Genomic DNA, 27,109 nt, shown 5'->3' on the forward strand with positions numbered 1-27,109 from the left:
GAAGACGACTACCCACTGGTGTGAAAGTTCATGTTTATTTATTGATCGATAGCGTTATCAATTCGATTGAAAATGACATTATAGATACAGAGATTAACAACGGTTTAGCAACAATAATAATAATTACAATAATAATTACAATACGACTCTCTCTTCCGATTGCGTTCGAATATACAAAACTCTAAAACACCCGAAATGTTCGTCAAAAAACAGCCTTAAGTTTATGTCCTATAACTTATCCAGCATGAGAGGTTTTAGGAAAGATGAAGGGCGGAAGGTGCAAGGGCGGGACGTGCTTGTATAGTGTAAAGCGCATTACAGTTCACAAAATTGTACGTATAGAATTACAAAACATAGATGAGCGTTCCTCCCTCACAATAGTATCAATAGATTCGTATCAAAGAAATTGCACGTGTTTGATTTGACAATATTTAAATTGGCTTCTCTTGTATGTTTACTGTTGTGTATAGGTACGTTTAAGCGTTTCCATATCATATACGGACCTGTTCCGGTTCGAACTTGTATCTTTTGATCCTAAATCAAGGAATTTAGCGATCTAATAAGATGTTACAACAAAAATGGTAAAAATCTTTTAATTTTTATACCGACAGAAAACCAGCAATCTAATGAACTGATATTTAAGCTGTGATAAGGTAAACCAGAACAGGCCTGATAGTTCGTAATTATTGCGTGACTACATACCTACTGGGGTAGGCGAATATGCATAATAAACAGTACATAGCCTAGGGGCAACATTAGTGATTGACTCTAGTTCGCTGCGGTTGGGATTCATTGGTCCTTGGGCCGCTCTACTCGCTACCTTTCAAACTGCAGCACGTAGTCTTTAAGCGGGCCAGGCAGGTTCAGACGGTTGATGTTCTGGGCCAGCTTACGGTTCATCGCTTCATAAATGGCCCAGCGGGACAGCTGCTTCAGACTGCGTGGACGACGATAGAGCGATGAGATCAGGGCTATCAATTGCTCCGTTTTTTTGCTGGGCACCTGAGCAACGTAAAAGTTGTGCAACGCCTTGAGGCAATTGAAAAGCGGCTCATGCTGCATGGTCAGGTAGAAGAGGTGTATAACGCGCGTATATGTCGCGTGCGGATCGTTTAGGATAAACTCCTTCTTCGTTATCAAAATAATGTAGTAAAAGAGAAGGTAGCACGAGTTTGTGCGGAACGAACTGCGAAAAGTAGCTAGCTCGTTGGAGAATATGGCGGTACCAGGCGTCGTCTTTCCGCTAAGGACAATATTGGGATCGGCCCCGTACTGAATTAGCGTCAAAGTCAGCTCGTAGACGCACTCCATGTCGTGGCATGTGCGCACATTATGCACCATATCCATCACCGCTTGAAGAATGTGCTGATATGTCTTATTGCAGTCCAGCCCGTGCTGCAGCAGCATCAGAAGGATGTTCTTGATGAAGTCGAAGTTTGTGCGCTTTTGAGCATCGCAGTTAAGCGTAAAATTTTCGCTCACCGTGAACACAAGCACGTGGAGCGGCTTGAGGTTGGCGCGATAGGAGCAATTAGGATTGGCTCCGTGCTGCAGCAGCATGCGTATGCAGTTCAGATAGCAGACCTAGAAAAAGGGAGTATGTGTAGTAGGGATACAATTTATTGTATTAAGCTGCAGACCTTCATGGAGTGAGTGAAATGATGCAAGTGATCCTTATTAATTAATGGCACTAGCAGTACCATAATGGGCACAGATCCATCTCTTCCCACGATGTTGGGATCACCTAAGAAATTAATGGTAGTAAAAGTGATTAATATATCACTCATTCACTTACCATTCTCCTTGATAAGCATGTTAAGGAGCTCGTAGCAGACCTCCCAGTCTCGTAGATGTCGAAACACACAAGCCATGGCACTGTTACCGGCCTGGTTAATCGACTGCTTGGCACCGTTTTGCAGCAGGAACCGTACTAAGTGCAGGACGTCCCATTTGCTCCACTTGTCATAGCCATACCGAGCTTCTTCGAGAGCATAACGCACAATTAAGGCGTGCAACGGTGTGTTTCCCAGTGAGTCAGGGGCATTGATTAGCTCTTTACAGCCGCGTTCAAGCAGGATGCGAAGAGTGGCCAGCGTGTCGTCAGCCGACTTCCGAGCGGCAAATATAACTGAAAGTGTGAAATATTTTAGATATCTGTCTAAAAATATATTTGTTTAAGCACTCACCAACGTGCAGCAGGGTCATTTGTTGAGTGCAAGTCCTAACAGTTGTAATGGCGCCTTGGTGGATGAGTAGCTCGAGGAACCGACCGTCGTGGAGAACAGCATGATGAATCGGGTAATACTCGTCCATGATGAGATTAATTTCCTCCGAACGTGTGACTACTAGCTGCTGGACGCAATTCCAGGCACCTCGTTCGCAGGCTAAGTGCAACAGTGGCTTCTTTACCCGGAAAGGAATCCATGGCTCTTCCATCTTCTGAGTGAGCAGGCTGAGCACATTATACTGATCTCCGTCGATGGCATAGTAGAGGGCGTTTTGCAGCTTAGTGTTTAGCCGCTCGCTTACGTCGTCGACATTATTATGCCACTTGCCGCTCTCCTCGCAGTTACGGGTATGCGCGCCGGGAAAACACATCCTGGTGTCCACGTCGATTCGTGCGCCGTGTCGCAGTAGCAGTTCCACGCACTCTTCATAACCACGCAGGGTAGCAATATGCAGCGGCAGGGAGCACGGTGAGCGGTTTACATCCGGCCGGTGGCGGTGCAGCAGCCACTTAGTGAGATCGATGTGGTTGAGGCCAACGCTGCGCTGCAGGATGTTATAGCCGTAGTCATCATGCATAGCCAGAATGTTCTCGTTCTTAGGTATTTGAATAAGCAGGCTTTCTAGCGTTTGCAGCGATACCTTCGGGTTGGCGCGCAGGATGTCAAACAGCGTCTGGATGGTCTCCTCCGTGGCTTTAGAAAGCTTGCCGTCGCGATGCGAGAGAAGTGCGGATCCAGAGCGGAACACCTGGCTCACAGAGCCTCCCATGGCTTCTGGCTTTTATCCTCAGCGTCCGCCTAACTCTATACTGGCATGCTAGTTTCTCCTGCGACGCAGTTTCCGGGGAGGATCGGCAACAGTAAAATGCGTATCAGTCCCGAATGCGTAAAAATCAATAAGAGCCCTAAAACCTCCGCCCAGATCAGCACTGGATGACGGCTGGGAGGCGAGAGGCTGCTCCGGTGGTGTTTGTCACAGAGTCACACATCCCTGTGGTGCGTTTACAGACTAAATACATTGCATTCAAACATATGAAATGTGTTATTTCCAATTCACTTAAACCTTTTCGCCCAGCTCCGCAGCTTTGCGTCTTCTTCTTTTTTTCGATATGTATAACAGCTGTAACAGGGTGTGTGGGAACATCAAATATCGATAGGTAGTACCAAACAGTGAATACTAATAAGCAGTTACATACTAAATTTTAAATATTAATTGTATACAAAATATTTCTATTATAAAATAATATCTACCAACAACGTATTTTTTTTTTACCAAAAGTAATCTATTAAATAAAATTTTAAGTTGTGAAATATCTTAATGCAGTTTGCCATAGTAACGCTTCACTGTAGCGAATTGGCGCCCAAAGTAAGCAAGCGTCTTGATAGATTACTGAGTTTATAGGAATAAACATGACCAACCGCCTGGAAACCAAGTACGAAAATCTGAGCAGCATCTTCCTGCTGAAGGGACATGACTACCAAAAGCAGTTCTGTCACCTGTACGCCCACCGCCTGGCCGAGATGACGCGCCTTTTGACGCCGCTGGCCCAAAAGAAGTGGGGCAACAAGGAGCCCATCAAGAAGCTATGCGAGCTGAGGGGTGAACAGGACGTACACTGCATTCTGATAGGCACCATATTCAAGCATCAGGCACACAAGCCCAGCATTCTGCGAGACATATCCGAGGAAAACCAATTGGCGCCTCAGCCTCCACGACAGAATTACTCGGATCCGGAGGACAAGATTGTATTAGAAGACGAACTACAGCGTGTGCGACTCCAGGGCGAAGTGAAAGGCCAGCTTATAGCCACCGGAGTTGTGTGTGCCGCCCTTGGAGGTACAGACAGCGAGGGATTCTTTAACGTGGAGGAAATTCTCTTCTACGAAAGTGGACCGCAAAAGCCATTGGCTACTGTTAAACAGAGTCGCCTATTGGTTCTCGTCTCGGGATTGGATCAACTGCAAGCCCACAACTTCGTGGAGCCCCTGAATCTCTTTCAGTACTGGCTAGCTGGTAGTCTAGGCAACGGAAAGGAAGCTGGATCCATAGTGCGTCTTATAGTGGCTGGAAACTCTGTGAGGGCCACTGCCGTAGCCCATGTTCCCACACTCCAGGTGGCTCGGACCCAAGCAAATGCCAACGATACTGTCCAGGCCGTAACCCAACTGGACCAGTGGTTTGCCTCGTGGGCACGCAGTCTGCCCGTAGACATAATGCCTGGAGCATACGACCCAGCCAACTTCATGCTGCCTCAGCAGCCGTTCCATAAATGCATGTTCCCGCAGGCCGCTCAACTAACCTCCTTCCAGTCGGTGACCAATCCCTACAATTGCCGACTAGACGATGCGTTGGTGGTGGGCACCTCAGGCCAGAACGTGTCAGATCTGCTTCGCAGCACTTCCCTGGACTCCTCCCTAGAGGCCCTGCGATGCACCCTCACCTGGGGTCACATTGCCCCTACTGCACCGGACACTCTGGCCTGCTACCCGTACATCGACAGCGACCCGTTCATTTTGCGCGACTGTCCGCACGTGTACTTTGCCGGCAACTGCGAGTCCTTTGGGACGGAGCTGCACGAGGGCTCCCAGGGTAAACGGACACGCCTGGTGTGCGTACCCAGCTTCAGCCGGACGCAGAGCGTGGCCGTAGTTGATCTAGACACGTTGGACTGCCGTCAGGTCAACTTCAGCGTAGATACGGAATGAGATATTCCATTAATAAAATTACACTGTTAAGTCTTGAGAATCACTGGTTTTATTTGCTATCCTAGTGCACCACCGGGCCCAACGGCTCGCCCCTGATGTTGGCCAGATCCAAGCGGGAGTCGATGGTCTCGTCTATCAGTCCGATCACGGCGATGTTGTCCCCACGGATGATGTGCAGTCCCAGGACAATTTGCTCGATGCCCGACGTCGTGGAGAAGACGCGCTCATGACATTCGTCGATGATGATGTTAATGGTCTGGTCGAACCCCTTAAGGGTCCCGATGAAGTTCCGTCCGTCCGCTGTGAGGATGGACACTGTGTGGTTGATATACGACTCCAAACCGGACATTTTTCAGCAGTCTTTCCAAAGTATTGTGTCCAGCGGCAAATAATAAATACAAATTGTAAAAACGCTTGCGACGCGCTTTCCGATAACGATAACACGCCCGTAGCACAGCTGTTCCGCTCCGGTTTTTGTGCTCATGTAATCGCTGCGGTGTTCGTTCTTTTATTTTCCGTAAAAATTAAATTAAAGAATTAAACATGTTGCGTCGTTTTGTGCAAGTGGGTGCCCGGCAGCTGAGCCGAAGCCAATCATCTACTGCAGTCGCTGAAAGGTGGGATCTGTTCGCCGGAGTACTCGTTGAACGCCTTCCTGTGGTCTCCAAGTCGCTAAGTCCTCTAGAGAAACAGTTTCAGGACATGCTGTGGCGAGTGGAGTACGAGGGCAGCCTTAAGTCCGATCACGAGCTAAAGCACGAGCGAGAAATCGTCCAGGCGGATCTGATCAAGCAGGGCAAAGTTCAGGTCGATCTGGAGGACAGCGGCTCCAAGCAGACGGCTCAGGATCTTAAGGATGCTTACGTAGAGGAACTAAAAAAATTTCAGCTGGGCTCCCGCACCACGCCCGATGACAAGGCCAACAGAACCAGTTCTACTGACCGCTGTCTGGAGGAAACGCTCTACCTATTGATCCAGCAGAAACTCGGCCAGCAAGAGCACCTTGTCCTGCCCCAAGGCAAGAGGGAAGAGGGCGAGTCCATGCGGCAGACAGCGGAACGAGTGCTCCGCGAGAAGTGCGGCCAAGACCTGCAGGTTCTTTTTTATGGTAACGCCCCAGTAGGCTACCACAAGTACAAGTATCCCAGCAACCAGCGGACAGAGAGCGTCGGAGCCAAGGTGTTCTTCTACAGAGCATCCCTACGCTCTGGGCAGGTGGCGGAAAAGGTAGCCAAGTTCGAGTGGCTGCCCAAGGACGAGCTCAATGGAAAGCTGACAAATGCAGCTTATGCGGAAAGCATTAGCAAGTTTTTGTTGTAATCGTAATTTTTAAATCTGTTTTGATATCTAACGAATAAATAAATAAAATATTACCTGAAAAGATGAAATAAAAATTTAACTTTCCCAGACAACTATAAAAACAGCAACATTTTAACATTTTTAGACATGCAGCAATATATTTATTTTTGCAATTCATGGATTGTAAATATACGTTCAATACAGAGGCAAATATTTATTGTTTCGTTTTTTTTTTCTGAAAAAGTTTACTACTTTTGTTTTGAATACACGTAGAAACTGGAGAAAACACAAGGCTGGATATTATGTTTTTTGGTAGCAATAGTATCTTAAACTTTTTGATATTTCAATTTTATCTATGTTCGTTACAAGTTACAGACATTCAATATGAAAAATGTGAGTTGCTTGATTACTGGAAGCTAAGCTTTTATCTGTTCTTCAGGCGCATTTCTTTCGCGGAGCGTGGGTATGGGCTCAGATTATTTTGACTATATCCTCGATTAAACATCTTCTCCGGCCACCTGATGCGTTGCCAATCCTTAAACTGAAACGTCCAAATTTAAGATACTTTCGTCGGGGCGTTGTTAAATAAATGCAAAAACTACAAATGGGTTCATAGTCATGTTGATAAATATGTATTGCAAAGTGCTATTGTTGGTTTTAGGTTCATTGTGGCATAGGTTCTTAAATAAGCATTAAACTGTTTGACTTAGAGACTAAATTATCGAAAATAATGGTGTAAATATATATTTTTGTTTGATTTTTTTTTGTGGTTTTCTTGGTTTTTAGAAATATACTTTAAATTGTAAGACATTTGCTCAGGCGCCACTAAACAAGACAATAAAGGCTCTTTAGTTCTGGAACAACGTTCGCGTAAAGTCTATGTAGTCCAGAGCATCCTTGATGGGCTGGCCAGAGCGCGGTTCCGAGAAGGGTTTCATGCGCTGCACGCAGTAGTCCGCCATGTCCTTGGTGAGGTTCTATAAAATACAATATGTTAGCCAATTGTAAAAATATATATTCAATTTATTGGCCAGTTATTGAACTGAAAGACTTACGCAGTAGAGCTCTTCCTTGGTAACGTAGGGGCGGTCGGCGGCGGTGATAGCGCGGAAGGCATTCTCAATTTCCTCGTAGGACTGAACGTTCTCCGTCTCCTTGGAGATCATGAACGCAATGTATTCCTGCAGGGAGACGTAGCCATCCCGGTTGGGATCGACCACATCAAGGATCGCCTCGAACTCCGGGTCTGGCTGTCCCTCCTCCACCATGGGCAGGTCGTAGCCGAGGGCGCGCAGACAGGATTTGAATTCCTGGTGGTTGAGTTTGCCGCTCTTGTCCTTGTCAAAGTGCTTGAACATCATCGAGAACTCCTTGAGCGAGTCCTCGGAGACGCCCGAGTGGTTGCGTGCCTGGATCTGCTGTTCCAGGTTGTGCTGCATGCGCATAGAAAGCTGGTCGAGCTGATCCCATTGTTGGGCCAGACCCACCGTCGAGTGTTCCGTGTAGCGGTTGTCCAAAATAAGGTGCTCCTCCAACAAGGCGCCCAACTCTTCAATCTTCTTGAGGTCGACGCGGCGGGCACGCACCTCGGTGGCCTTGACGCGAAGCGCCTCCAGTTGCTGTTCCAGGGAACCGGAGCCTTCCATCATGGACGTTCTGTAGGATTTGCGATGTTGCATTTGTTTGAGAGTTGGCAGATAAATGAGCGTTAATTAGTAGGGCACAATATCGAGTTAGGTATCAAACAAATCGGAACGTTACAATGATATAATGCATAAGAAAAGCAAATCTTGTTAGAGGTCTGTTACGGGCAGCGAATATTATTTTCTGGATTCGGGCTTGCAACTAGTTTGACTTCCCTTTGTTTTTGGTTTGTACATATTTACAGGTGTCTGTGGGAATTTAGTGGGGCGCGAGTGTTTAGATTTCGGTCGGGATTAGTGTAGTTAAGATTGGTTGTTCATTTAGTTTAGCAACTAATAAAGACGAATGTTGTCTAATTGCTAGAAGCGATTTAAAATAAGAATAGCGCCAAAGGAACGTTCAAATTGTAATTGGAAAAAGCTACTAGATTTGGTTAAACTCTTCGATTGAACAGAATAAATATTAAAATAATTTAAATTGCTCGATTTCTACTTTTTTCTGTATGCTACAACAGTATTTTGCTCTCGATTCGCATGCTAAAGAGTTTAGTTTCGTTAATTTTGAATAAAGTGAGACCAAAAGAATAGTGGAGATTCGGAACAGCACGTTGACGATATACACTCTGATCGGGTGGGTCGGTGCTCTCGCTAATGCAACTAACTAAAACTAGGCCTTAGTCGTTGCTCGAACTTATCGGTGTGGATATATACGAATATTTACAGGCCCTCAGCACGAGGCGCAAAGCAAGAGTTACGGAGAGAGGAGTTATTCCCAAAGGTTAGTGGAGGCGCAGCGTGATTGGGAGCTCGGCTCCAACGCGAGTTAAGAAACCAAAAAGATCACAACAGAAAAAAGAGTTTAAACGCAGAGTGAAGCCTGCTCGCTTAATTACCCTTGACGATTATAACCCAGCATATAATATCTAGAAAATAGAATGGATCTTTCAGTTACGTATTTCATGGGGGAGGAGAGTCGAGACCACAAGACTTGTTTTTGGATTTGTGTGGGTTGGGATGGGTACATGGATTTGATCCAAAGAAAAACCAACACACGTCTGGATTAAGTAACCCCGCGCAAACGGTACCCGAACCCCACTCACCTAGTCTCTGTCAGCCACTGGTGGAAGAGATTGGCATGCTTGGCAAACTCCTTGCGCAGCTTGTCGTTCTCCTCCTGGCGCTTGGCTTCCTTTGCAAGTTCCCCATCGCGTTCCTCTATGATCTTTTGCAGGTTACGCCAGGTCTCCTCAAGAGCTTCCATGGTGAACCACGTGTAGGGGTTGGGTCCAACATTAAAGCTCTTGATTTTCTGGTCGAGTGCTGCCAATGCCTTGAAATCAGCTTCGGCCGACGAAAGAGACGCCTGGAATTGGGCATGCGCGTCGCGCAGGGCGCGGATTTCTTCGATCGAATTGCAGCGAACAGGATCAGTGAGATCCTCCTCGGCATTTTCGAACCAAGAATTGAAGGCCGAAGCTTTCTTGGCAAATGTCAAGTAGAGTTCCTCGATTTGGCGGAACTGCTCCTGCATGGCCAACAGTCGCTGCTTGCGCGTGTCGGAGGCGTCGCGCAACTTCTGCCACCTGGCAATGACGTCTCCATGACGCTTCAGGATTGCTGGGGACTGGGCGTGACTGGCGTTGATCAACTGGTCCTTCAGTGCCGTAATGTTGTGGATACCCTCCTGCTCGAAGGCGTTAAGACCTGGAGAAATATGAAAAGATACAAATTTGTTTCATGCTGCTTCCCTGTGAATCTTACCTGCATCGAATGTCTCTTGCTTGGTCAACAATGTTTGCACGGTGGACAGGTCACGTCCGAACTCGTCGGAGCGCACGTAGTTCTCCTTGTCGTCGATCCAGCTCTCAACCACGTCGGCCTTCCACATGAACTGCAGATAGGCAGAGTTATCCAGCAAGGCGCCCTTGCGGCGAGCGGCCAGGGCAGAAAGGTTGTCCAGTTTAAGACGAAGCTGCTGGCAGCGCTGGGCAATCGACTCGCCATGGTGGTTCTTGGCCTCCACCAATTCACTGCCCTGGTCGCAAATCAAAGAGCAGCGGTCTTTGTGGGCAGTGAAATCTGTTTCGAAAGCGTCGTGCTTCTTCAACAAGCCCTGGACTGCGGCCATCGAGTCACCGTAGTCTTCAACGGACAACAGCTGCTGCTTCTCGGTGATCCAGGCCTCCTCTTCCTCCACCTGAGCGAGGAATTGCTGATAGGTCAGCGATTCATCCAGTTTCTGGCCTCGCGTGGCAGCAAGATTCTTTAGCTCGGCCCAGGCCTGATTAAGCGCCTTCAAGCGCTGCTCAATCTCTGGGACACCGAGGTTAGACACATCCATGAGCTTCTCGCCAGCCTCCTGTACAGCTTGAATGGCCGGCTCATGAGAGGCTAACTCAGCATCTAGACGCTTGTGCTTCTTCTTGAGGTTCTGGACGCCGGTCAAATCGCGACCGTAGTCGTCGGAGCCAACAAGCAGCTTCTTCTCCTTGATCCAGCTCTCCTCGTCAGCGATGTCGCGGAAGAACTGGTGCAGGGTCAGGGCCTCGTTAAGACGAGCCTGTCGATGAGCTGCCAGGTTGCAGATGCGTTCGTAGCGCTCATTAATGCTCTGACGCTTCTCCTGGATGCCGGCAGTGTCGAACTGGCCGCTCTCCACCAAGGAATCGGCCTGGTTGTTCATGTCCTTGATGCGGTCTTCGTGCGCCACGATATCCGCCTCGACCAACTGATGCTTCTTCATGAGGTTTTGGACAGAGGCCAAATCCTTACCAGAATCCTCAGTGGTCAAAAGACTCTCGACCTCGCCCAACCAGAAGTCCAAATCCTTGACAGCAGCGATATAAGTACGCTGCTTATTCGCCTCCTTCAGCTTCAACGACTTTTCGGTAGTCTTATGGGTCAAATACTCCCACTGATCAGCGATCTGCGTCAACCTCTTCTGCACTGCATCCTCTGACCCGCTGCACTGTTTCTTGTCGATCAATTTTCCGCCCATGGCCAACACGCTTTGGATGCGGTCAGCATTAGCCGCCAGCTCTGCCTCGAATGCTTGATGCTTCTGGTGCTTAGACTGGATGTTAGCCGGATCCTTGTAGCTCTCCTCGGTGGCCAGCTGCAGTTTCTCGGCAATCCAGTTCTCAATCTCGTCAGCGTCGCGCGAGAATTGCTGCAATGTCTGCTCGTCTCCCAAACGGGAACGCTTCTCGATCAGACCATCCTTAAGGTGACGCCAGCGCTCCAAAACCTGGTTGCGCTTCTCATCCACCAAGTTAGAGGCATAATGATTTTGGGCAATCAACTGATCCGCCACCGTCTGCAGAGCCGCAATCTTCTGCTCGTGCCCGTTAATAGCCTTGTCGAAGTCCTCGTGCTTCTTAATAAGAGCCTCCACGTTGCCGCCAGCATTAGCATCATCATCTGCATTGAGGAAGGCCTCCCGGGCCGACATCCAGGACTCGGCCAACTCACAGTCACGCATGTACAGCTGCAAGTCCAAGTTCTGCTCCAACTGCAGCCGGCGTTCGGTCCATGCCTTCTCCAGATCCTCACGAGCCTTAGCCAAATCTTCGATCTTCTCCTTGATTTCAGGCGAGGCGTAGTGGTTCGCCTGGAGTAGTTCGTTTCCGAACTGCTCGAAGGCGCCGAAAGTTCCAGCGCGGGCATCGATCTCTGTGCGGTGTTCCTAAGGAAATTCATGGTGAAATAGATTAGTTTAAGTCGTTGATTTTGCATTGGTAACGCCGTGTTAGAACAACATTGCAACGCTGGCTTGCTGGCCGCTGAGAAACGATTGCTGCAGCGTCGAATTAGTCAAAAGAACAAACGTGGAACGAAGTTAAACTTAACAATTAGGTGGATAAACTTGATGATACGGAGCATGGATGTTTGAATGATGATGAAAGTATTGTATAAAACATAACTAAATAGTTGGAATTATTTATAAATGTGTAGAAAGATACAGTAAGTTATAGCTTCAAAAGTATAGGTCACATATAATTTTCAATTAATTTTTTTTTTTAATATATAGCCTGAACTGAATATTAGGACCCAATTCTTCCACATAATTTAGTGAATTTGATCATTTAAATTTACATATTTCTGAAAGTAGTATATCATATACATAACATTGCAAACCTTTCATTTAGATAACAGAAAGATTCAAGGGTGAGGGTTAATCTTGATGACGGCCCGGTAGGTGTAAAGCAATATTAGATAAGATAACAAGAAACCGCTTGGGTTACTAAAAGAACAAAATATGTGTGTGTGTAAGAAAAAGCTAAAGCCGTTGATATGTTCTGATATTTGTACATGAGAGGTATTCACACTGACATAAAGATAAAGAAGGAATTTGAAGTACCCTCTGATATATGCTTTGGAATGGATGATACAAGTATGTTTTGATCAAAGGCGAGCACACACATAAACACAACGAGACATGGATCTGGAGTGATGGTGATTAGCGAAGGATCTACCTCGTCGCCGGATGGAGATGCTATGCTGGTGGTCGAGGAGGTGGCTCCAGGAGCCGAGCTGCTGCCCAGTGTGAACGCAATCTCGGCACGGCGTGCCTGCAATTGGTGTCATATTTGTTCGATTGATTTGTTTTTAGAGAGTTAAAGTTGGAATGTAGACACACAACCATGATAGGGATTTTGATGTCATGAACCATGAACCGTCGTAGTTGTCGATAGTTTGTTGTTCGTTTATGACATGACACAAACCAAAAAAAGAGACAAATTATAGTCAGGAGGTCAATTATGAAGGATAAAACGGTCTGCAGTTCAAAGAATGTTAATATTTAAAGGGAAAATAAATAAATTATATATGGGTGGTTTTCAATTTTATCATTGCCAGAATAATAATCTAGCAAACTTTTCTTATGTGACTTTTTGCTCTCTTTTTAGAACCGAAACATATTTTAGAATGAAGTAAATTTAAAAAAATTGAAAACCATTAACCTGGATAAGAAGCTCCTTGAATTCTTTAAGATCCTAATAAATCGTGTTAATATAACCCCATTCGAAAACCTTACCTGATGACGCTCAATCAGAGCCTCAGCACCGGTGACATCGTTGGCCAGCTCGTCGGAGGTGACCAGGCTCATCATCGAGTTGATCCATGCCAGCAGATCGCGGTAATCGCTGAGGAAGCGCTGCAGATCGTATGAGTCTAGCAACTTCTCCTTGCGGGCGGTCGACTTGGTGATAATCTGGTCCCACATCTCGTTGATCTCCTTCTGCTTGGCGTAGGTCTGCTCGGCGGTATCAGGATGCGACTGCATCAGCCGGTTGGCGGTCTCGTCCAGCTGGCGAATCTTATCCCTCAAAGCGGCCAAATCACGTTCCACACCCTCGTGCTTGCGCTGCAGAGTCTGAACACTGCGCAGGTCCTTGCCCAAATCGTCGTTGTTAAGAGCATTTGCCTTCTCCGCAATCCAATCTTTGGTCTCATCGATGTCCCGGTGGAACCGCTGTACCTCGTGGGCAGAACCCAGTTGACTGGCCTTCTCGGCGGTCAACGTTTGCAGGTTGTTCCACTTCTCGTTCAAGTCCTGCATCTGGGTCTGGATCTTGAGGGCGGCCTCCGTCTGTCCGAGGGAAGTCAATTGAACAGCAATCTCATTCATGTTGGCCAATCGCACCTCGTTAGCCTTCAGATCGTCGTTAAAGTCGTCGAACTTCTTCTGGAGCACTTCCACTTCCTCCAGATCTTCTCCCACAACATCGGCGACCTGGGCGTGGTTCTCCTTGTCCCGGATCCACTGGGCCAAGTCAGCAGCCTCGCGCACCAGAACGTAGGCCTTTACGGTCTCGTTCAACTTGTTCTGACGCTCGCGGGCTAGGGCTAGCAAGTTGTCGTACTGCGAGTTGATCTGGTTTTGGCGCTTTGCAATCGAATGATTGTCCACAAGGTTCTGCTGAGAAGCACTTAATCCAGCCTCGATCTTCTTGATATAGGCGGCTGGGACGAAACCCTGACGATCGTTGACCTCAACCTTCCACCAGTCCTTGTTGTTCGAGTTCAGCAGGGTCAGAACATCGCCCTTCTTCATCGAAACCTCACGCGGGGACTTCTCAGTGTAATCGTAAAGGGCTACCACGCACTCCTTGCCAGTGATGTCCACTACGGGTGTCTCCTGCTGACGACAGTTCTTGGCCTGCTCCTGGAGGGCCTGAATGGTGTTTCCGAAAGCCTCCAAATCAGAGACCAGAGCTTCATGCTTCTTGAGCAAAGCCTCCGAAGAATCCTCGTCTTTGCCGTAGTCACTGCCCGTGGCAATTGGTTCCTTTTCGCGCATCCACGATTCCGCCTCGTTGGCATCGGCGAAGTACTGGTGAGCCTGCAGGGAATCATCCAGATCCTGTTTGCGCTGGCTGGACTTCTCCTTCAGTGTTCCCCACTGCTCCTGGAGTGCCTCCAAACGCTGACGAATATCGTCGCTGGCGAAGGGCTGATCTTTCAGCATGTTCTCTCCTGAACTGATTACATTCAGAAGCCTGGCTTCGTGGTTGTTGATCTCAGCCAGCACAGCCTGGTGCTTCTTAATCAGGTTCTGCACACCAATCAAGTCGCGACCGCGGTTCGTGGATGCAGCAATTGGTTCCTTCTCGCGGATCCAGGCAGCCTCGTCCTCCAAATCACGGAAGAGCTGTTGCACCTGGAGGGAGTCCAGAAGATGCTGCTTCCTTTCACCCATGGGGGCAGCCAGGGCGGCGTAGCGAGCCGAAAGATTGCCCTCCTTGTTGCGGATGTTGTCCGCATCAAAGTGACCTGACTCGATAAACTTGTTTGCTGCCACCTTTATGCTCTCAATGCGATCTTGGTGGGCCATGACATCGGCCTCCAACAAGGCGTGCTTCTTCTGCAGATTCTGCACTGAGGTCAAGTCCTTGCCGTGATCCTCCGACAACAGCTGACCCTCGATCTCGCTTAGCCACAGCTCAATATCCTCGATGGTGCGGTTGAACTGTTGCTGTTGGCAGGCCTCGTTCAGTTTGGTTCCCTTCTTATCCGAAGCCTGGACGAGAGTCTCCCACAGAACAACGATCTCCTGCATGCGGGTGTTGATCTGATCGGCCGCATAGTGCTGCTTCTCAATTAGCTCGGTTCCCACGTTGGTGATGTCCTCGATGCGGGACTTGTTAGCATTCAACTCGTGCTCGAAGTTCTGGTGCTTTTGCATCTTGCCGTTCAAATTGGTGGGATCCAGATAGCTGTCGTCAGTGGCGAATTTCAGTTTCTCACTGATCCAGCCCTTGGTTTCATCGCAATCGCGCTCGAACTGCTGGTAACGGTTGGAGTCCTCCAGCAACTGGCGACGCTTCGAGGACTTCTCCTGAAGAGCAGCTCGCCGAGCAAGAAGCATCTGGCGACGCTGGGCCACATCGTCGGCGGCGTAGTGCTGACCATCGATCAGCTTAGTGGCAAAAATGTCTAGAGCCTTAATTTTCTCCTCCTGGGCGGCGAGACTTTTTTCGAAGTCCTCGTGCTTCTTGATCAATGCCTCCACTGAGTCCAGGGAGTCGCCAAGGTCCTCGTTTGCCAAAAACGCCTCCTGCTTCGCCATCCAAGTGTCAGCCTGCTCTGTATCGCGGTAGAACAGCTGCAGATCCATGCACTGCTCGTAAAGGATGCGACGATCCTCCCACAGCGACAACAGCGAGCTTTTGTCGTTTTCCAAAGCGGCTAGCTTCTCCTGGATTTCAGCAGCGGCATAGTGCTCACGCTCCAGTAACTTCTTTCCGGATTCAGTGGTTAGCTTGAAGCTGTCCTCGCGGGCATCGATCTCACCCTTGTGTTCCTGGTGGCGCTCCAAGAGAGCTTCTGCTCCAGCCACATCCTTGGCCAGTTCATCGGCCGAGATGATGGCTTTCATGCCATTAATCCAGGACACCAGGTCACGGAAATCGGCGAGGAAACGGTGCAGGTAGTAGGATTCATCCAGCTTCTGTTTACGCTCGCGGGCCTTGGTGGTGAGACTTTGCCAATAGTTTGCGATCTCAGCCTGCTTATCACGAATCTGGTCGCTGTGATCGGCATGGATGGAGCACAGGCGCTGTGCTTCGGCTCCCAGGGTGGAAACCTTATCCTCCAACGCGGCCAAATCACGCTCCACGCCTTCGTGTTTGCGCTGCAGCGCCTGAACACTGGCAAGATCCCGTCCATAGTCATCAGATGAGAGCACGACATCCTTTTCTGCAATCCAGGCGACAGTTTCGTCGGCATCGCGATTGAATCGTTGGATCTCGTGAGCCCCGAAGAGCTTCTCTTGGCGCACAATGGCCAGTTGCTTCAGACGCTGCCAAGCCTCGTTTAGCTCCTCTTTGCGCTTGGTGATCGTATCTCGCTCTGGATGACCATCCTGCACCAACTTATCGGCCAACTGGTTGACCTCAGTCACGCGATACTCCTGCGAAGCCATATCTTTCTGGAATTCATCAAACTTGCGCTGCAAAACCTCCACATGCTCCAGATCCTGGCCAAACTCATCGGCAGTAACAAAAGTTTCTTTGTCCTTGATCCAGAACATCACCTCCTCGCACTGGCGTAGGAACTGCACCAAGACGAGAGCCTGTTGTAGCTTAAGGCCCTTTTCGGCCAGACGGCTGAGAAGCAGCTCCCACAGCTTGTGCAGCTCATCGAGGCGAATCTGGATTGACTCGGAGGCGAAATGCTGCTGGTTGATCATTTCCTGGCCGGTGTTGTCCAGTGACACAATGGCGTTGCTGTGGGCCGATACCTCTGCTTCGAAGGCCTGATGCTTCTGGATCTTGGCCTGCAGGTTGGTCGGATCGCGGTAGCTCTCTTCACTGGCCGCCTGCAGCTTCTCGTGGATCCATGATTCCAGCTCGTCGGCATCGCGCTTGAAGTACTGGAAGCGACGCGAATCCTCGAGCTTTTCACGCTTTTGGCGTGTCTCGATCTTGAAGTCATTGTAGCGAGACAGGACCTGCTCACGACGCTCCTGGATATCCTCGACAGTTTCAAGGATCTTCACCTCTTTGGGTGTAAAGTTCTCCATTATGCTGGTTCGTTTACGTGTCTAATTTCTTGAGTGTTTCGTTCGTTTTGATTGATTGTAAAGCTGAAAAGAGGTTATACAATAAGTATCATGTTTGATCCTTTTGTTCGGGGCTTACCTTATCTGCTTTAGACGCCGAGTTGTTTTAATTTAATACTGCTGGTGGTGCTTCCTCTTCATCAAATGTTTGACCGTGCACAACTGTAAAAGGAGGGGACACAATCAGTTTAATTCGTTTAGTCAGCACAAGCACAAATACAACTAGTAAATTACTTAATCGTTGGGCCATTCACAAGATGAGAAACACACATCCATGATAAAAATAAAAAACAGTAGTGGCTCGCGTACTACAATGTTTATTTCTGAATGTTTTCTGATATCATTCTTATTTCATAATATTTTATCATATTTTTTATTCGTTCAATGAATTTTAGCGTTCATTTATCAGAATTTATCAGCTTTAAAATTAATTAAAAAGCCAAATGTCCATTTGACCATTACTTTCACTTAAAAGTTATACAATTAGACAAATTACATGTAAGGCATGTAAAATGGTAAAATATTTTAAACATTATTTGTTTAGTCTGGCCAAACAATATTTTTAGTTAATCATAAATAAACACAAACGAATAGTTTTGCTGACAGTTTTTTGATTACATTAAAAATTCGGGACTCCCTTAGTAACGATCGTAGAATTTTCAAATTCACTTCATTGCCGACTGCCACACATGTCGATGATCACATCGATTGACAACCTCGTCCGCTTTTTGTGGCCTCAACGTTTGCACACACTAACCAAACTAAAACTGCGAAAGTGACGCATTCTACCGCTGATTAGGCTCAATCAGTTATCGCTATCTTATCGGCTACATACTCAATAAACAGTGAACCTCATTTCCGAGTTATTTTCAGCAGAAAAATACAAAAAGGAACACTTTATTTGAAACATAAATGGTAAGTGACATAACAAACACTTTTAAACTTAAAAACTATCTAGATCTCGCGAAAAATCGGCCAGCATCTCCATAAACAGATGAGACCTGGCCTCGTCTTCGTGGCTATCGCCGGAGGCGTCGAGGCCTCCAATATCTTTCCCAGAAAGAGAGAGATTCTGGAGAAGGTCAGAAAGGGTGCTCCATACCGTCGGCGGCCAGTTCTCGGCAAACAGCGGCATGAAGAGTTCGTTTAACTGATCAGCCCGTACTGCCCCTGTCTGTAGCATGGCATTCAGGAGCTTCTCCAACATCCGAAACCTATCCAAGTTTGTACCCATCTCCTCTACAAAACTTATGCTGAGCAGGCCATCGAAGATCCCAGGAGACGCTTCACTGGAAACGAACTGTGGCGACCGCCACACCAAACAGCTGGTTGAGATTAAATCATCGTCGAAGAAATTCGGTTTTCTGTTGATGAGCAACTGGAGCAGGTGTACTAATCCAGAACCAATTATGTGATAGAAAACAGTGGGCATTTGGGGAAGCAGAACTGCCAGTTGTGATTGTCGAAGTAGCTCGGCTAGATCCTCCCGACCACCCAAATTTTCCGGTCTCAAACTGAGACAATGCAGCCACTGTTGCAGCTGGAAAAGCAGCTCCGACAAGCTGAAACCTATATCCGGACTTAGTTGGAGTTCACTAGAACCACCGCCACCAATAACCGCTGCATCCGCCTTGTGCTTGTTAGAGTTGGACACCTTAGTAGCTAGCTCCTGAAGGTCACCATGATAAAATGTGGATAACAGCACGCTTGATTGAAGCCACTGTTGCAGCTGGGTGTGAGCTTGGACGCTGATTAAATGAGCATATGAAGATCGCAGTATCTCATTGGTGCTGGCAGGCAAAAGGGCCTCGAGGGATTGACTTATACGCCTGTCCAGCATCTGCGGCACCTGCTCCTTCCAACGCTGGCAGGCGATCAACCTGGCGTCTTGATAAATCTGTCTCAACTTCTGATATACCTCCTCTTGCTTCGATGAGCTGATTTCGTTGACTTTGGCATCCGCCGACGTTTTCGAAGGGAGCAGAATCTGCTGCTGGGCATCCTTGACTACACACTTAAAACTTCGCTCCGTAACGAACTCGATCAATCTCCTAGTAGAGGCATTTTGGGATTGAATGAAGGCATCAGCTAACTTACGTTGCTGCTGCTCTGTAGCAGTCAGCTCACTGGGAGCCATTCCCTCCTTTGAGGTGGCACTGCTACTCTCCTTCAATTGCTCCAATCGCGTGGTGATGTAGCGGAAGCGGCCACTCCTGGCCTGTCGAGAAGGCGTAATGCTCACCCGGAATTCTTGAAGAAAAGGGCAGGCCACGGACAAAAATTCCTCCAATAAGGGAGCCTGGCATTTCTCTTGGCAGCGGAGACCACTCAGACAGAGACTCACAATCGAGGAAGTATTGTTAACTCCGGCCTGAAGTGACCGGTGACTGTAGTATCCATTAACCAACTGAGGCTGCGCATCCAAAAGCCATCCAATGCAACTCCTGGCTATGAACACAGCTCCGGGTTGCAGCTTTTCCTCATTTATAGAAGCATACAGTCCGTAGATCAGCTCCAAGGTGGCTGTCGAGTCTGGAAGGTGCATGGTGACCAGATCGAGCATCACTAAGTATTGGACTAACCATGGAAGCGTAATCAGTAGCTTGCCCTGCCGCATAGAGCGTTCAAGTATCTCACGGAGACTAAAGTCGGGATGAAAGTGGCTGCGAAGTTGCAACTGCTGTGGACAAAGAAATTGTGGTGAGGGATTGCCATGTTGTGTGGTGCCACTGAATGGCAAAACAGTCATAAAGCCCAAAAACTTGGCCAGGATAAGCATGTTTGCCATACTCTGGGCGCGTACGATGTAAGGTCCTTGCTGCGCAGATTGTTCCTCGGCACCCACATCTTCGACAAGCTGTAGCAGATCAAAGGTGGAGTCGTTGTGACGCATTAGTTGGACAAAAAGAGCTAGCTTCAGATGCACTAAAAATGCCACCGATGGGCATGTGGCTATAAAGTCGCGAAAGAAAGCCTGCGAACGTGGAAACTGACCCTCTACACTGGAGTTGGAGGTCACCAGGCGCTGGGCTAGCTTATTGTGTCTGAGGGGATCCAGCTTTAAGCCGAGTTCTTCAGGAGATTCGGTGGTCTCGGTAGCAGATATTAATAGCTGGCTCACAAACAATTTTGCAAAGTGCGTCATGTTCACTGGATGCTCCGATACCTTAAAGATGTCCCTAATTCGGGGCGACAGTTCACTTGCAAAGTTGAATACGCGATTCAGGTGGCTAACCTCCCACTGCTTAAGGGCTTTGTAAAAGAGGTCCCTTTGGGTTTTAAAGGCTCCAAATTCATTCTGTGACGGGAAATTGTCCCGCGAGTCCTTCTCAACGTGATAGTATACATTTTGCTGTGCTTGTGATGAAGTTTCCATGGCGAATGGTGTAATTAAATCTTGTCGCTGCTGACAGGACGACTCCAGTTGTTGGAAAATCTCCTCAGGTAGCAGGCTCAATCTCTCGTTTTGAAGCAACACCACCAAAGTCCTTTTGTCAAGTTGCAGAAGTAACTTTTGCTGGTTCTCGAACAGCTTTAAGGCAAAGTACACGCAATTCTTGTAGTTGCTTAGTCCTCCTAAAGCAACGGGTGGATTTGACTCAACGGGGGATTGCCCAAAATCTCGTATATTGAGTAATTGCAGCACAAAGCTCAGTTCACTTAGCACATTAGGCACTAGGTTCAAGTCCATTAAAAGGCTATAAATTGCAGATAGGAGCTGTAACTGATTAGTATCTCTAACATCTTCCAGGCTAAAGGTATCTCCGTCGTGTAATTCATCCTCAGGCGGCCTCTCTTGCTGACTGATATTCACAGCCGCTTCGCTTTTGATTTCCTGCTTATTCAGTAACAGCGATTTTCGGGCCTCCATTTCCAGGACTGCACCTTGACTTCTATCAAAGATTTCGCTGCTCTGCGAGATACGCCATAAGTTGTTGTCGTTGCTAAAGGAACTTGTATCACCAAAGGATGAATTAGCTGAAACATTTTTACTGATAGTCATAGGAAGGACACGTCGCCGAGGTTTGGATTGTGGTGCGGACCCAGCTCCACCTGCCGTACCCGTCTGTTGATTCTGTTGTTGTTGCTGGGGCGTTGTCTTTTTCTTCGATCGCTGCTGATTCTGATTTGGTGTGTTTACTAGGAAGTCGCCTAGGCAAAAGCTATGACCTCCTGCGACACCGACTCCTCCGCCGCCGCTCCTGTTAGGCGTACTGCAAAACTGACCACCACTACCTGGTGTAGATCTTCGGCCGTGCGGCTGTTGACGAGCTGGAGTGGTGGTTGAAGTGGATGTCGTACTGCAGCTGCTTCGGTTCAGGAGAGATTCATTGAGCTGGTGCTGCTCTTCCAAGTCCCTGGCCACATCGGCGGATGGTGGCTTCGGCTGGCGAATTGGGGTCAGGGAATGTACTGGTGTCTCCGATTTCCGTGTGTAGAAATATTGCTTTGTGTTCTGACGCAATGCAGCCAGAAAGTACACGGCAAAATCTTCAAGGCTGCACTTGCTCTGTTGACTCCCCTTGTCGCCCTTCTTAAAGTAGGCAATAAATTTCTGATGCAAATGGGGGCGTGGTACCTTCTCCAATTGCGCGAGCAGCTGCTCCAGATGCATTTCTTCCGGCTTAGCCATTTCTACTCTGCAGGCATAAATTGTTGATCTATTTTCCCTGCCCCCAGCTCGAGCTATTTTTGACCTTTCCTCCCTCCTTCAATCTCTCTCTCTCCCTTTTGTTTCCCTGCAACGGAAGAGGAGAGAAGGGAAATGTTGGCTCGGCTTTTGTGGGTTTTCGTTTTCTAATTTATTTTATTTTTAGACTTGTTTGGATAGGTTGAAGTTGCAGGATTTGGATTTCATTTTTATATTGACATCACTTTTTTCACACACACTAAACTAAATCAAAGTTTACTGCACGAAAGACAAAGTTTTCAAATTTAGGCGGAGATGACATCATCACCGGTACTAAGAGCTATAAAAATGAAATATTGGTTAGGAAAGATGGGTTAAAGTTCCATGGGGGATCAGGACTAAAGGTATTACTAATTGGTCACGTATCGCCAAAAATTTAGAATTCTACTAAATAGAGGTTCACAGATAAAGTAAGACAGAATAACTACACATTAAACAATTCATGGCCTAAAGTTATAGTATACATATATTTAGTCACATTATTGGTTACCTATTTATTTTTAGACTTTAATAGATAAAAGATTTATTACACAGAAAATAGATGGACAAAACACATGAAATCCAATTACTAATGGTTTCCAATCACCACGATCTATTGTACACCCAATATAAAATGCAAAGATAAGGAAACAAAAGGAATGTTCGGAATTCGCTACACAATTTTCTTAAATTTCAGGAAGTTCTAAAATCTTTAGATTAAATTATTGATACTAGTTAATAATGATTATTAAAAAAAAGCTCAAATTCAGTAGAAAGTATTAATTTCAAGCTCTGAAGTAAATTGAACCCGTTTTCTAGCGATTATTATTATCAAATTTTAAGGAACCATCGAGTATCACAAACGAATTTAGCAATTGCGATAAGGAAATCTATAAAATGTCCGGAATTTAGCAATAGATTACTTAATATTTCGAAACGCCCTGGGTAGAAGGGGTCAAACAGTGAGCAGTGACATCATTTTGGGGAGAGGGTGGGTTAAACATGCAGACAAACAAACAAACAACACACATTGCCGCAGGAAATTGAAATAAATCAGAGGGAGACAGAAACAATTCAGGGCTTGGCAGCCATACAAAGTCGGAATACACACACACGCATGGAAAGGCAATTTACTGTTTATCGCGGTGGCAAACAAAAACAACAACAGAAAACGGCAAGTGCGAGATCCCACCTTAAAAAAAGAGAGCGAGAGAATACACCGACGAATCGAGAGAGAAAAAGCGAAACATTAATTGAAGTGTCTATCAGAAAATAGCTGAGGATGACGTAATGCGCACAGTTTGGAATTATGAGCAATGATGGAAGAGTAATCTATTTATGCTAGTATCTGTGAACCACAAGATGGAATGGCCTTTGCTCGCAAATATATCCTATGTCAACACATGCATTGACACAAAGTCAAGGACATTCCTCCCACCCAAAACAGGTTTTGCCAAATGTAAAGCAAACAACACTTTTGATTTACTCGTATTTAAACTCTCTCATAAACACAAACACGAAGATAATGCTTTCTCTCTCTCTCTTGCTTTCTCTCTGCTGAAGTTGCCGCACCACCACCACCCGATGACGTACACGCACACACACACATCAATTCTCTACTCCTGCATCACTCACACATGCACAACTGGAGTACCAGATACTTTTTCTTTAATTGCAATTGGAATCCAGAACTTAAACAAAATTTCATAATTTTGATGACTAATTAAGCGCTGGCATTGAACCTTTTAGTTTTTAGTTATGGCCAAGAATATTTCCCCACTTTTACGCTGTTTAATTGGATTTTTAAGTCGCCTACGAGGGTGTGGCGTTGACCCGAAAAATTTTCACTTTACACGCAAACCGAATTTCAATTGCAATTCGAACCCACATAACAGAAAGCAACGAACGAAAATTTTTAATGAACTTACACTTTGATGGCAAATATAATCTTTCACAGTTAATTTGGTAATTTAATTATTGATCTTCAGCAGTTATTCGGAATTTTCTCGGAGCGTCTTAATTTCACGGGACCGCACCAGGGCACTTTTTTCGGGTTATTAAAGAGACCAGCCAAGGCGTACAAAAAAGTACCGGCGTACCACCTTTTAGAGATGTACCGATACTATCGAAGCACTAAGTTACAAATAATACGGGAATTTGCATAAAATACAAAAGATCGTAGGGAAAGTGATTTTTTTTATTAAAATTTTCAAAAAATATTCTTTGGAATATGAAAATATTAAAATAACGAAATAATTTGATTTGTATCGATAAATTAGTCAAATAATAGTATAACTTGTATACGGTGTTTTTTGGAAAAGGTTATGAGGTCACACTAATTTCCAGAGCAATCCAAAAAAAGGAAGCAGCGGAAAAAGAAAAAACCTGCAATTTACGCTTAACGGAAAACCAAAGTTTATAAACAGCAAAATGGTGGACTACAGCAAGTGGAAAAACATCGAGGTAGGTCTGCCAAGAATGCATTATATTAACCCCTCTTAATGCTCACATTCCGTTTCAGATTTCGGACGACGAGGACGACACTCACCCGAACATCGACACGCCTTCCCTGTTTCGCTGGCGACACCAGGCCCGCGTGGAGCGCATGGCGGAGATGGATCAGGAGAAAGACGAGTTCAAAAAGAAACGCCAGAGCTTTCAAGCGCGCCTCATAGATGTTAAGGAGCGAATCTCAAAGAAGGAGGGCGATGAGGAGGCTCTAAAGGTGGGTCAACAAACCGGATTTAGGGTTCACTTGTTGCTAAATTGTCTAAGCCTGGAATTTCTGATTCTTTGGTTGATCAGACGAATATCATTACTGTTAGTAATCGTTTAAGTTAACCACCTTTTAGTTCTTATCATTTTCCTGGTACTTGCGCAGTTCATCTATTTCAAAAAAATGAGTCATTTGAACTGGATTTAAAATGATGTTGCGATCAAAGTTTATCGTTTAATCTTATATTCCATTTCATTCCATCTAATTTTCATATCTAATCCTCATTTTTCCACAGAAAGAGCTAGAAAAGATTGAGGCCGAAGGCAAGGAATTAGATCGCATTGAGAGCGAGATGATTAAAAAGGAAAAGAAGACGCCGTGGAACGTGGACACTATCAGTAAGCCCGGTTTCGAAAAGACCGTGATCAACAAGAAAGCCGGCCGAAAACCGGACGAGAATCTTTCAGAGGAAGAGCGCGAGCAGCGCATGAAGCAGTTCGTCAAGGAGAACGAGAAGCTTTGCAAGCAGTATGGCATGTTGCGCAAGTACGACGATTCCAAGCGATTCCTGCAAGAGCACCCTCAGCTGGTGGGCGAGGAGACGGCCAACTACCTGGTGATCTGGTCAATCAACTTGGAGATGGAGGATAAGCATGAACTAATGGCTCACGTGGCGCATCAGTGCATTTGCATGCAATACATCCTAGAACTAGCTAAACAGCTAGATGTAGATCCCCGTGCCTGTGTCAGCTCCTTTTTCTCCAAAATCCAGCACTGTCAGCCAGAGTATCGGGCCCAGTTCGAGAGCGAAATCGCAGGTTTCAAGGGACGGATCCAAAAGCGTGCACAGGAGAAGATTCAGGAGGCGATAATACAGGCAGAAGAGGAGGAGCGCAAGGAGCGTCTCGGACCTGGTGGCTTGGACCCAGCCGATGTATTTGAATCCCTCCCAGATGTAAGTTTTAAAGGGCAGATTTTAAGGGAATCCTCATCTCACATTTCATTATTGCAGGAACTGAAGGCCTGTTTTGAGTCTCGCGATGTGGAGCTCCTGCAAAAGACTATCGCAGCCATGCCCGTGGACGTGGCCAAGTTGCACATGAAGCGATGCGTAGACTCTGGTCTCTGGGTGCCCAACGCCGCTGATTTGGAAGGTGACAAAAAGGATGACGATGATGACTCAGATGACGCCGCCGGCGGTAAGGAAAAGACCGACGACGACAAGTCGGAAAGCGCGGCCAAGGAGGAGCCAATCTACACTGGCGTCAGCACAGAGGACGTTGACTGATCGCCGCATGTTTCCATCTACACCATAGCTCTAATATTAATGTAATGTCCACATTCATATTTCATCCATAACCAGCTTCCCGCGTTTTTGTATATAATTTGAATAAAGTCCGAAAAATTCTCAGTAACCTGTCAAATACTTTGAGCAGATTATTGCCAGTTGTTTACATTGTTATCAAGTAGAAACAATGAACCGGCCGGAGCTGGACTATTATGCGGTGCTGGATCAGCCCAGAGCAGCTACAAAAGAGCAGATAACTCTGGCATATCGCAGACTGGCCATTCGCCTTTGTCCACATCGCGACAAGAAAGACGAGCAGGACTTTGTGCCGCTAGCACAGGAGGGACGTCTCACGCATCTCTCGCCCATGGGCGAACCCAGGCAGTGGGCCTATATCAACATGGCTTTCGATGTGCTGGGCAACGACCTTTACCGCGCCATTTACGATCGATATGGAGAGGCGGGTCTGTTTGAGGGAGTGATGCTGCCGAATGGATATTTTCCACCTTACCAATACGATGGCGACCACATGAAAGTATACGAGAGGGTCTTCGGGAGCTACTCACCCTATGCAAATGTAATTGATGCCATCGCAAATCCGCCGAGCCTATACAACACTAGGCAGCATGGCATAGGGGTGCGCTCAAAGGATTCGAGCACGGAGAGAATCATCGAGCTGTCCCTGGAGGAGGTGCGCACTGGTTGCGTTAAGCTGATGAATGTCTGGCGCCAGGAGATCGTAGACACCAAAGAGTCAAAATTGGAGAAGCGGAAGCATACTTTGAAATTAAACATTGCCCCTGGAACAACGGCCGGAACTCGCTTCTGCTTTAAGGAGGAGGGCGATCGGTATCCAGCCACCATTCCTGGTGATATTATCTTTATAGTTGCTGATAAACCTCATCCAAATTTCGAGAGGAGAAACCACCATGATCTAGTCTACAAGCATTACATTGACTTGTGCCAGGCCTTCATCGGCTTCACCTTCTTTATTTCCACGCTGGACAGACGCCAGTTAAAGGTGGTCATAACAGACGTAGTACAGCCGGGCTACATCAAGGTCATTCCCCTAGAGGGCCTACCGAAGTGCCGCAACTTGAACGCCGTTACGGCCATCAAAGAGGCCAACAAAAAGATTGATCAGTTCGGGGATCTTATCATAGAATTTAATTGTACGTTCTCTTTTTTTGTCATTCATATATACATAATTTTCTTTTTTCTGTAGATATTTTCCCCAAGTATTTGACTCCACATATGAAACAAATGACTCGCGAATTTTACCGCGAATTCAGGAAGCTGGAATGTGATCTACTGGAAGAGGAGGAGCGGAACATGTCCTGATGGAAGTATCCTAGTTGGTTGTATGCCTTTAGAGCTCCTGAAATTATGCGTACAGCTTAAATAAATTAAAATTTTTCGTTTAAAGTATGTAGATGTATTTGATGTATTGTAGATGTAGATTTAATAGCTCTCTAAGATCCAAATCCCACTTTAAA

At 46.7% G+C, this 27,109-nt stretch overlaps 8 protein-coding genes across 10 annotated transcripts; 4 read left to right on the plus strand and 4 right to left on the minus strand.

Annotated features, from left to right (window-relative positions):
- Positions 1-21: 21 nt before the first annotated feature.
- Positions 22-3,322, minus strand: LOC108113852 (ankyrin-1). Of its 2 annotated transcripts, XM_017224565.2 has the most exons (5): positions 3,292-3,314; positions 2,187-3,237; positions 1,796-2,128; positions 1,641-1,744; positions 22-1,584 (listed from the first exon to the last, which is right to left on the minus strand). In XM_017224565.2, the coding sequence occupies exons 2-5, from the start codon at positions 2,995-2,997 to the stop codon at positions 817-819; spliced, it is 2,016 nt and encodes a 671-aa protein (XP_017080054.1). In that variant the 5' UTR covers positions 2,998-3,237; positions 3,292-3,314; the 3' UTR covers positions 22-816. The 2 variants fall into 2 exon arrangements, with proteins under 2 accessions (XP_017080054.1, XP_017080063.1); XM_017224574.1 differs by having other exon boundaries at positions 2,187-3,322.
- Positions 3,323-3,582: 260 nt separating this feature from the next.
- On the plus strand, positions 3,583-4,974 carry LOC108113697 (DNA polymerase delta subunit 2). The gene has a single exon (XM_017224377.2). It carries the CDS (start codon positions 3,639-3,641, stop codon positions 4,932-4,934), a length of 1,296 nt encoding a protein of 431 aa, XP_017079866.1. The 5' UTR covers positions 3,583-3,638; the 3' UTR covers positions 4,935-4,974.
- Positions 4,966-5,384, minus strand: LOC108113715 (U6 snRNA-associated Sm-like protein LSm8). The gene has a single exon (XM_017224400.2). The coding sequence runs from the start codon at positions 5,281-5,283 to the stop codon at positions 4,996-4,998; it is 288 nt and encodes a 95-aa protein (XP_017079889.1). The 5' UTR covers positions 5,284-5,384; the 3' UTR covers positions 4,966-4,995.
- An 83-nt stretch (positions 5,385-5,467) lies between these two features.
- Positions 5,468-6,307, plus strand: LOC108113707 (39S ribosomal protein L46, mitochondrial). The gene has a single exon (XM_017224389.2). It carries the CDS (start codon positions 5,478-5,480, stop codon positions 6,252-6,254), a length of 777 nt encoding a protein of 258 aa, XP_017079878.1. The 5' UTR covers positions 5,468-5,477; the 3' UTR covers positions 6,255-6,307.
- A 535-nt stretch (positions 6,308-6,842) lies between these two features.
- On the minus strand, positions 6,843-23,645 carry LOC108113670 (spectrin alpha chain). 2 transcript variants are annotated; one of them, XM_017224349.2, is made up of 8 exons: positions 23,538-23,645; positions 17,020-17,102; positions 12,912-16,964; positions 9,638-11,561; positions 8,977-9,580; positions 8,770-8,799; positions 7,289-7,889; positions 6,843-7,210 (listed from the first exon to the last, which is right to left on the minus strand). In XM_017224349.2, the coding sequence occupies exons 3-8, from the start codon at positions 16,899-16,901 to the stop codon at positions 7,082-7,084; spliced, it is 7,278 nt and encodes a 2,425-aa protein (XP_017079838.1). In that variant the 5' UTR covers positions 16,902-16,964; positions 17,020-17,102; positions 23,538-23,645; the 3' UTR covers positions 6,843-7,081. The 2 variants fall into 2 exon arrangements, with proteins under 2 accessions (XP_017079838.1, XP_017079845.1); XM_017224356.2 differs by lacking the exon at positions 8,770-8,799.
- Positions 17,238-23,619, minus strand: LOC108113687 (protein disks lost). The gene is made up of 2 exons (XM_017224367.1): positions 23,538-23,619; positions 17,238-21,679 (listed from the first exon to the last, which is right to left on the minus strand). The coding sequence occupies exon 2, from the start codon at positions 21,571-21,573 to the stop codon at positions 17,884-17,886; it is 3,690 nt and encodes a 1,229-aa protein (XP_017079856.1). The 5' UTR covers positions 21,574-21,679; positions 23,538-23,619; the 3' UTR covers positions 17,238-17,883.
- A 282-nt stretch (positions 23,646-23,927) lies between the features above and the next one.
- On the plus strand, positions 23,928-25,736 carry LOC108114209 (hsp90 co-chaperone Cdc37). The gene is made up of 4 exons (XM_017225032.2): positions 23,928-24,072; positions 24,131-24,334; positions 24,621-25,280; positions 25,338-25,736. The coding sequence occupies exons 1-4, from the start codon at positions 24,040-24,042 to the stop codon at positions 25,611-25,613; spliced, it is 1,173 nt and encodes a 390-aa protein (XP_017080521.1). The 5' UTR covers positions 23,928-24,039; the 3' UTR covers positions 25,614-25,736.
- Positions 25,737-25,794: 58 nt separating this feature from the next.
- On the plus strand, positions 25,795-27,035 carry LOC108113626 (dnaJ homolog subfamily B member 13). Its single transcript, XM_017224292.1, has 2 exons — positions 25,795-26,785; positions 26,839-27,035. The coding sequence occupies exons 1-2, from the start codon at positions 25,801-25,803 to the stop codon at positions 26,952-26,954; spliced, it is 1,101 nt and encodes a 366-aa protein (XP_017079781.1). The 5' UTR covers positions 25,795-25,800; the 3' UTR covers positions 26,955-27,035.
- Positions 27,036-27,109: the final 74 nt, after the last annotated feature.

The sequence above is a fragment of the Drosophila eugracilis genome, unplaced genomic scaffold (genome assembly GCF_018153835.1).
Source record: "Drosophila eugracilis isolate 14026-0451.02 unplaced genomic scaffold, ASM1815383v1 contig_2088, whole genome shotgun sequence".
NCBI classification, from domain to species: domain Eukaryota; kingdom Metazoa; phylum Arthropoda; class Insecta; order Diptera; family Drosophilidae; genus Drosophila; species Drosophila eugracilis.

What these genes read in the sequence shown, in the direction of transcription:
- LOC108113670 (XM_017224349.2), bottom strand. Translation starts at nt 16,901, where the DNA reads ATGGAGAACTTTACACCCAAAGAGGTGAAGATCCTTGAAACTGTCGAG. An exon ending in CTCTGATTGAGCGTCATCAG is followed by an intron (nt 11,562 to 12,911) that starts GTAAGGTTTTCG and finishes GAATTTCCTTAG; the next exon opens with GAACACCGCACAGAGATCGA. An exon ending in GCAAGAGACATTCGATGCAG is followed by an intron (nt 9,581 to 9,637) that starts GTAAGATTCACA and finishes ATATTTCTCCAG; the next exon opens with GTCTTAACGCCTTCGAGCAG.
- LOC108114209 (XM_017225032.2), top strand. Translation starts at nt 24,040, where the DNA reads ATGGTGGACTACAGCAAGTGGAAAAACATCGAG. An exon ending in GCAAGTGGAAAAACATCGAG is followed by an intron (nt 24,073 to 24,130) that starts GTAGGTCTGCCA and finishes ATTCCGTTTCAG; the next exon opens with ATTTCGGACGACGAGGACGA. An exon ending in TATTTGAATCCCTCCCAGAT is followed by an intron (nt 25,281 to 25,337) that starts GTAAGTTTTAAA and finishes TCATTATTGCAG; the next exon opens with GAACTGAAGGCCTGTTTTGA.
- LOC108113715 (XM_017224400.2), bottom strand. Translation starts at nt 5,283, where the DNA reads ATGTCCGGTTTGGAGTCGTATATCAACCACACAGTGTCCATCCTCACA.
- LOC108113707 (XM_017224389.2), top strand. Translation starts at nt 5,478, where the DNA reads ATGTTGCGTCGTTTTGTGCAAGTGGGTGCCCGGCAGCTGAGCCGAAGC.
- LOC108113852 (XM_017224574.1), bottom strand. Translation starts at nt 2,997, where the DNA reads ATGGGAGGCTCTGTGAGCCAGGTGTTCCGCTCTGGATCCGCACTTCTC. An exon ending in AATGACCCTGCTGCACGTTG is followed by an intron (nt 2,129 to 2,186) that starts GTGAGTGCTTAA and finishes TCACACTTTCAG; the next exon opens with TTATATTTGCCGCTCGGAAG. An exon ending in CATGCTTATCAAGGAGAATG is followed by an intron (nt 1,745 to 1,795) that starts GTAAGTGAATGA and finishes TTAATTTCTTAG; the next exon opens with GTGATCCCAACATCGTGGGA.
- LOC108113687 (XM_017224367.1), bottom strand. Translation starts at nt 21,573, where the DNA reads ATGGCTAAGCCGGAAGAAATGCATCTGGAGCAGCTGCTCGCGCAATTG.
- LOC108113626 (XM_017224292.1), top strand. Translation starts at nt 25,801, where the DNA reads ATGAACCGGCCGGAGCTGGACTATTATGCGGTGCTGGATCAGCCCAGA. An exon ending in TCTTATCATAGAATTTAATT is followed by an intron (nt 26,786 to 26,838) that starts GTACGTTCTCTT and finishes TTTTTTCTGTAG; the next exon opens with ATATTTTCCCCAAGTATTTG.
- LOC108113697 (XM_017224377.2), top strand. Translation starts at nt 3,639, where the DNA reads ATGACCAACCGCCTGGAAACCAAGTACGAAAATCTGAGCAGCATCTTC.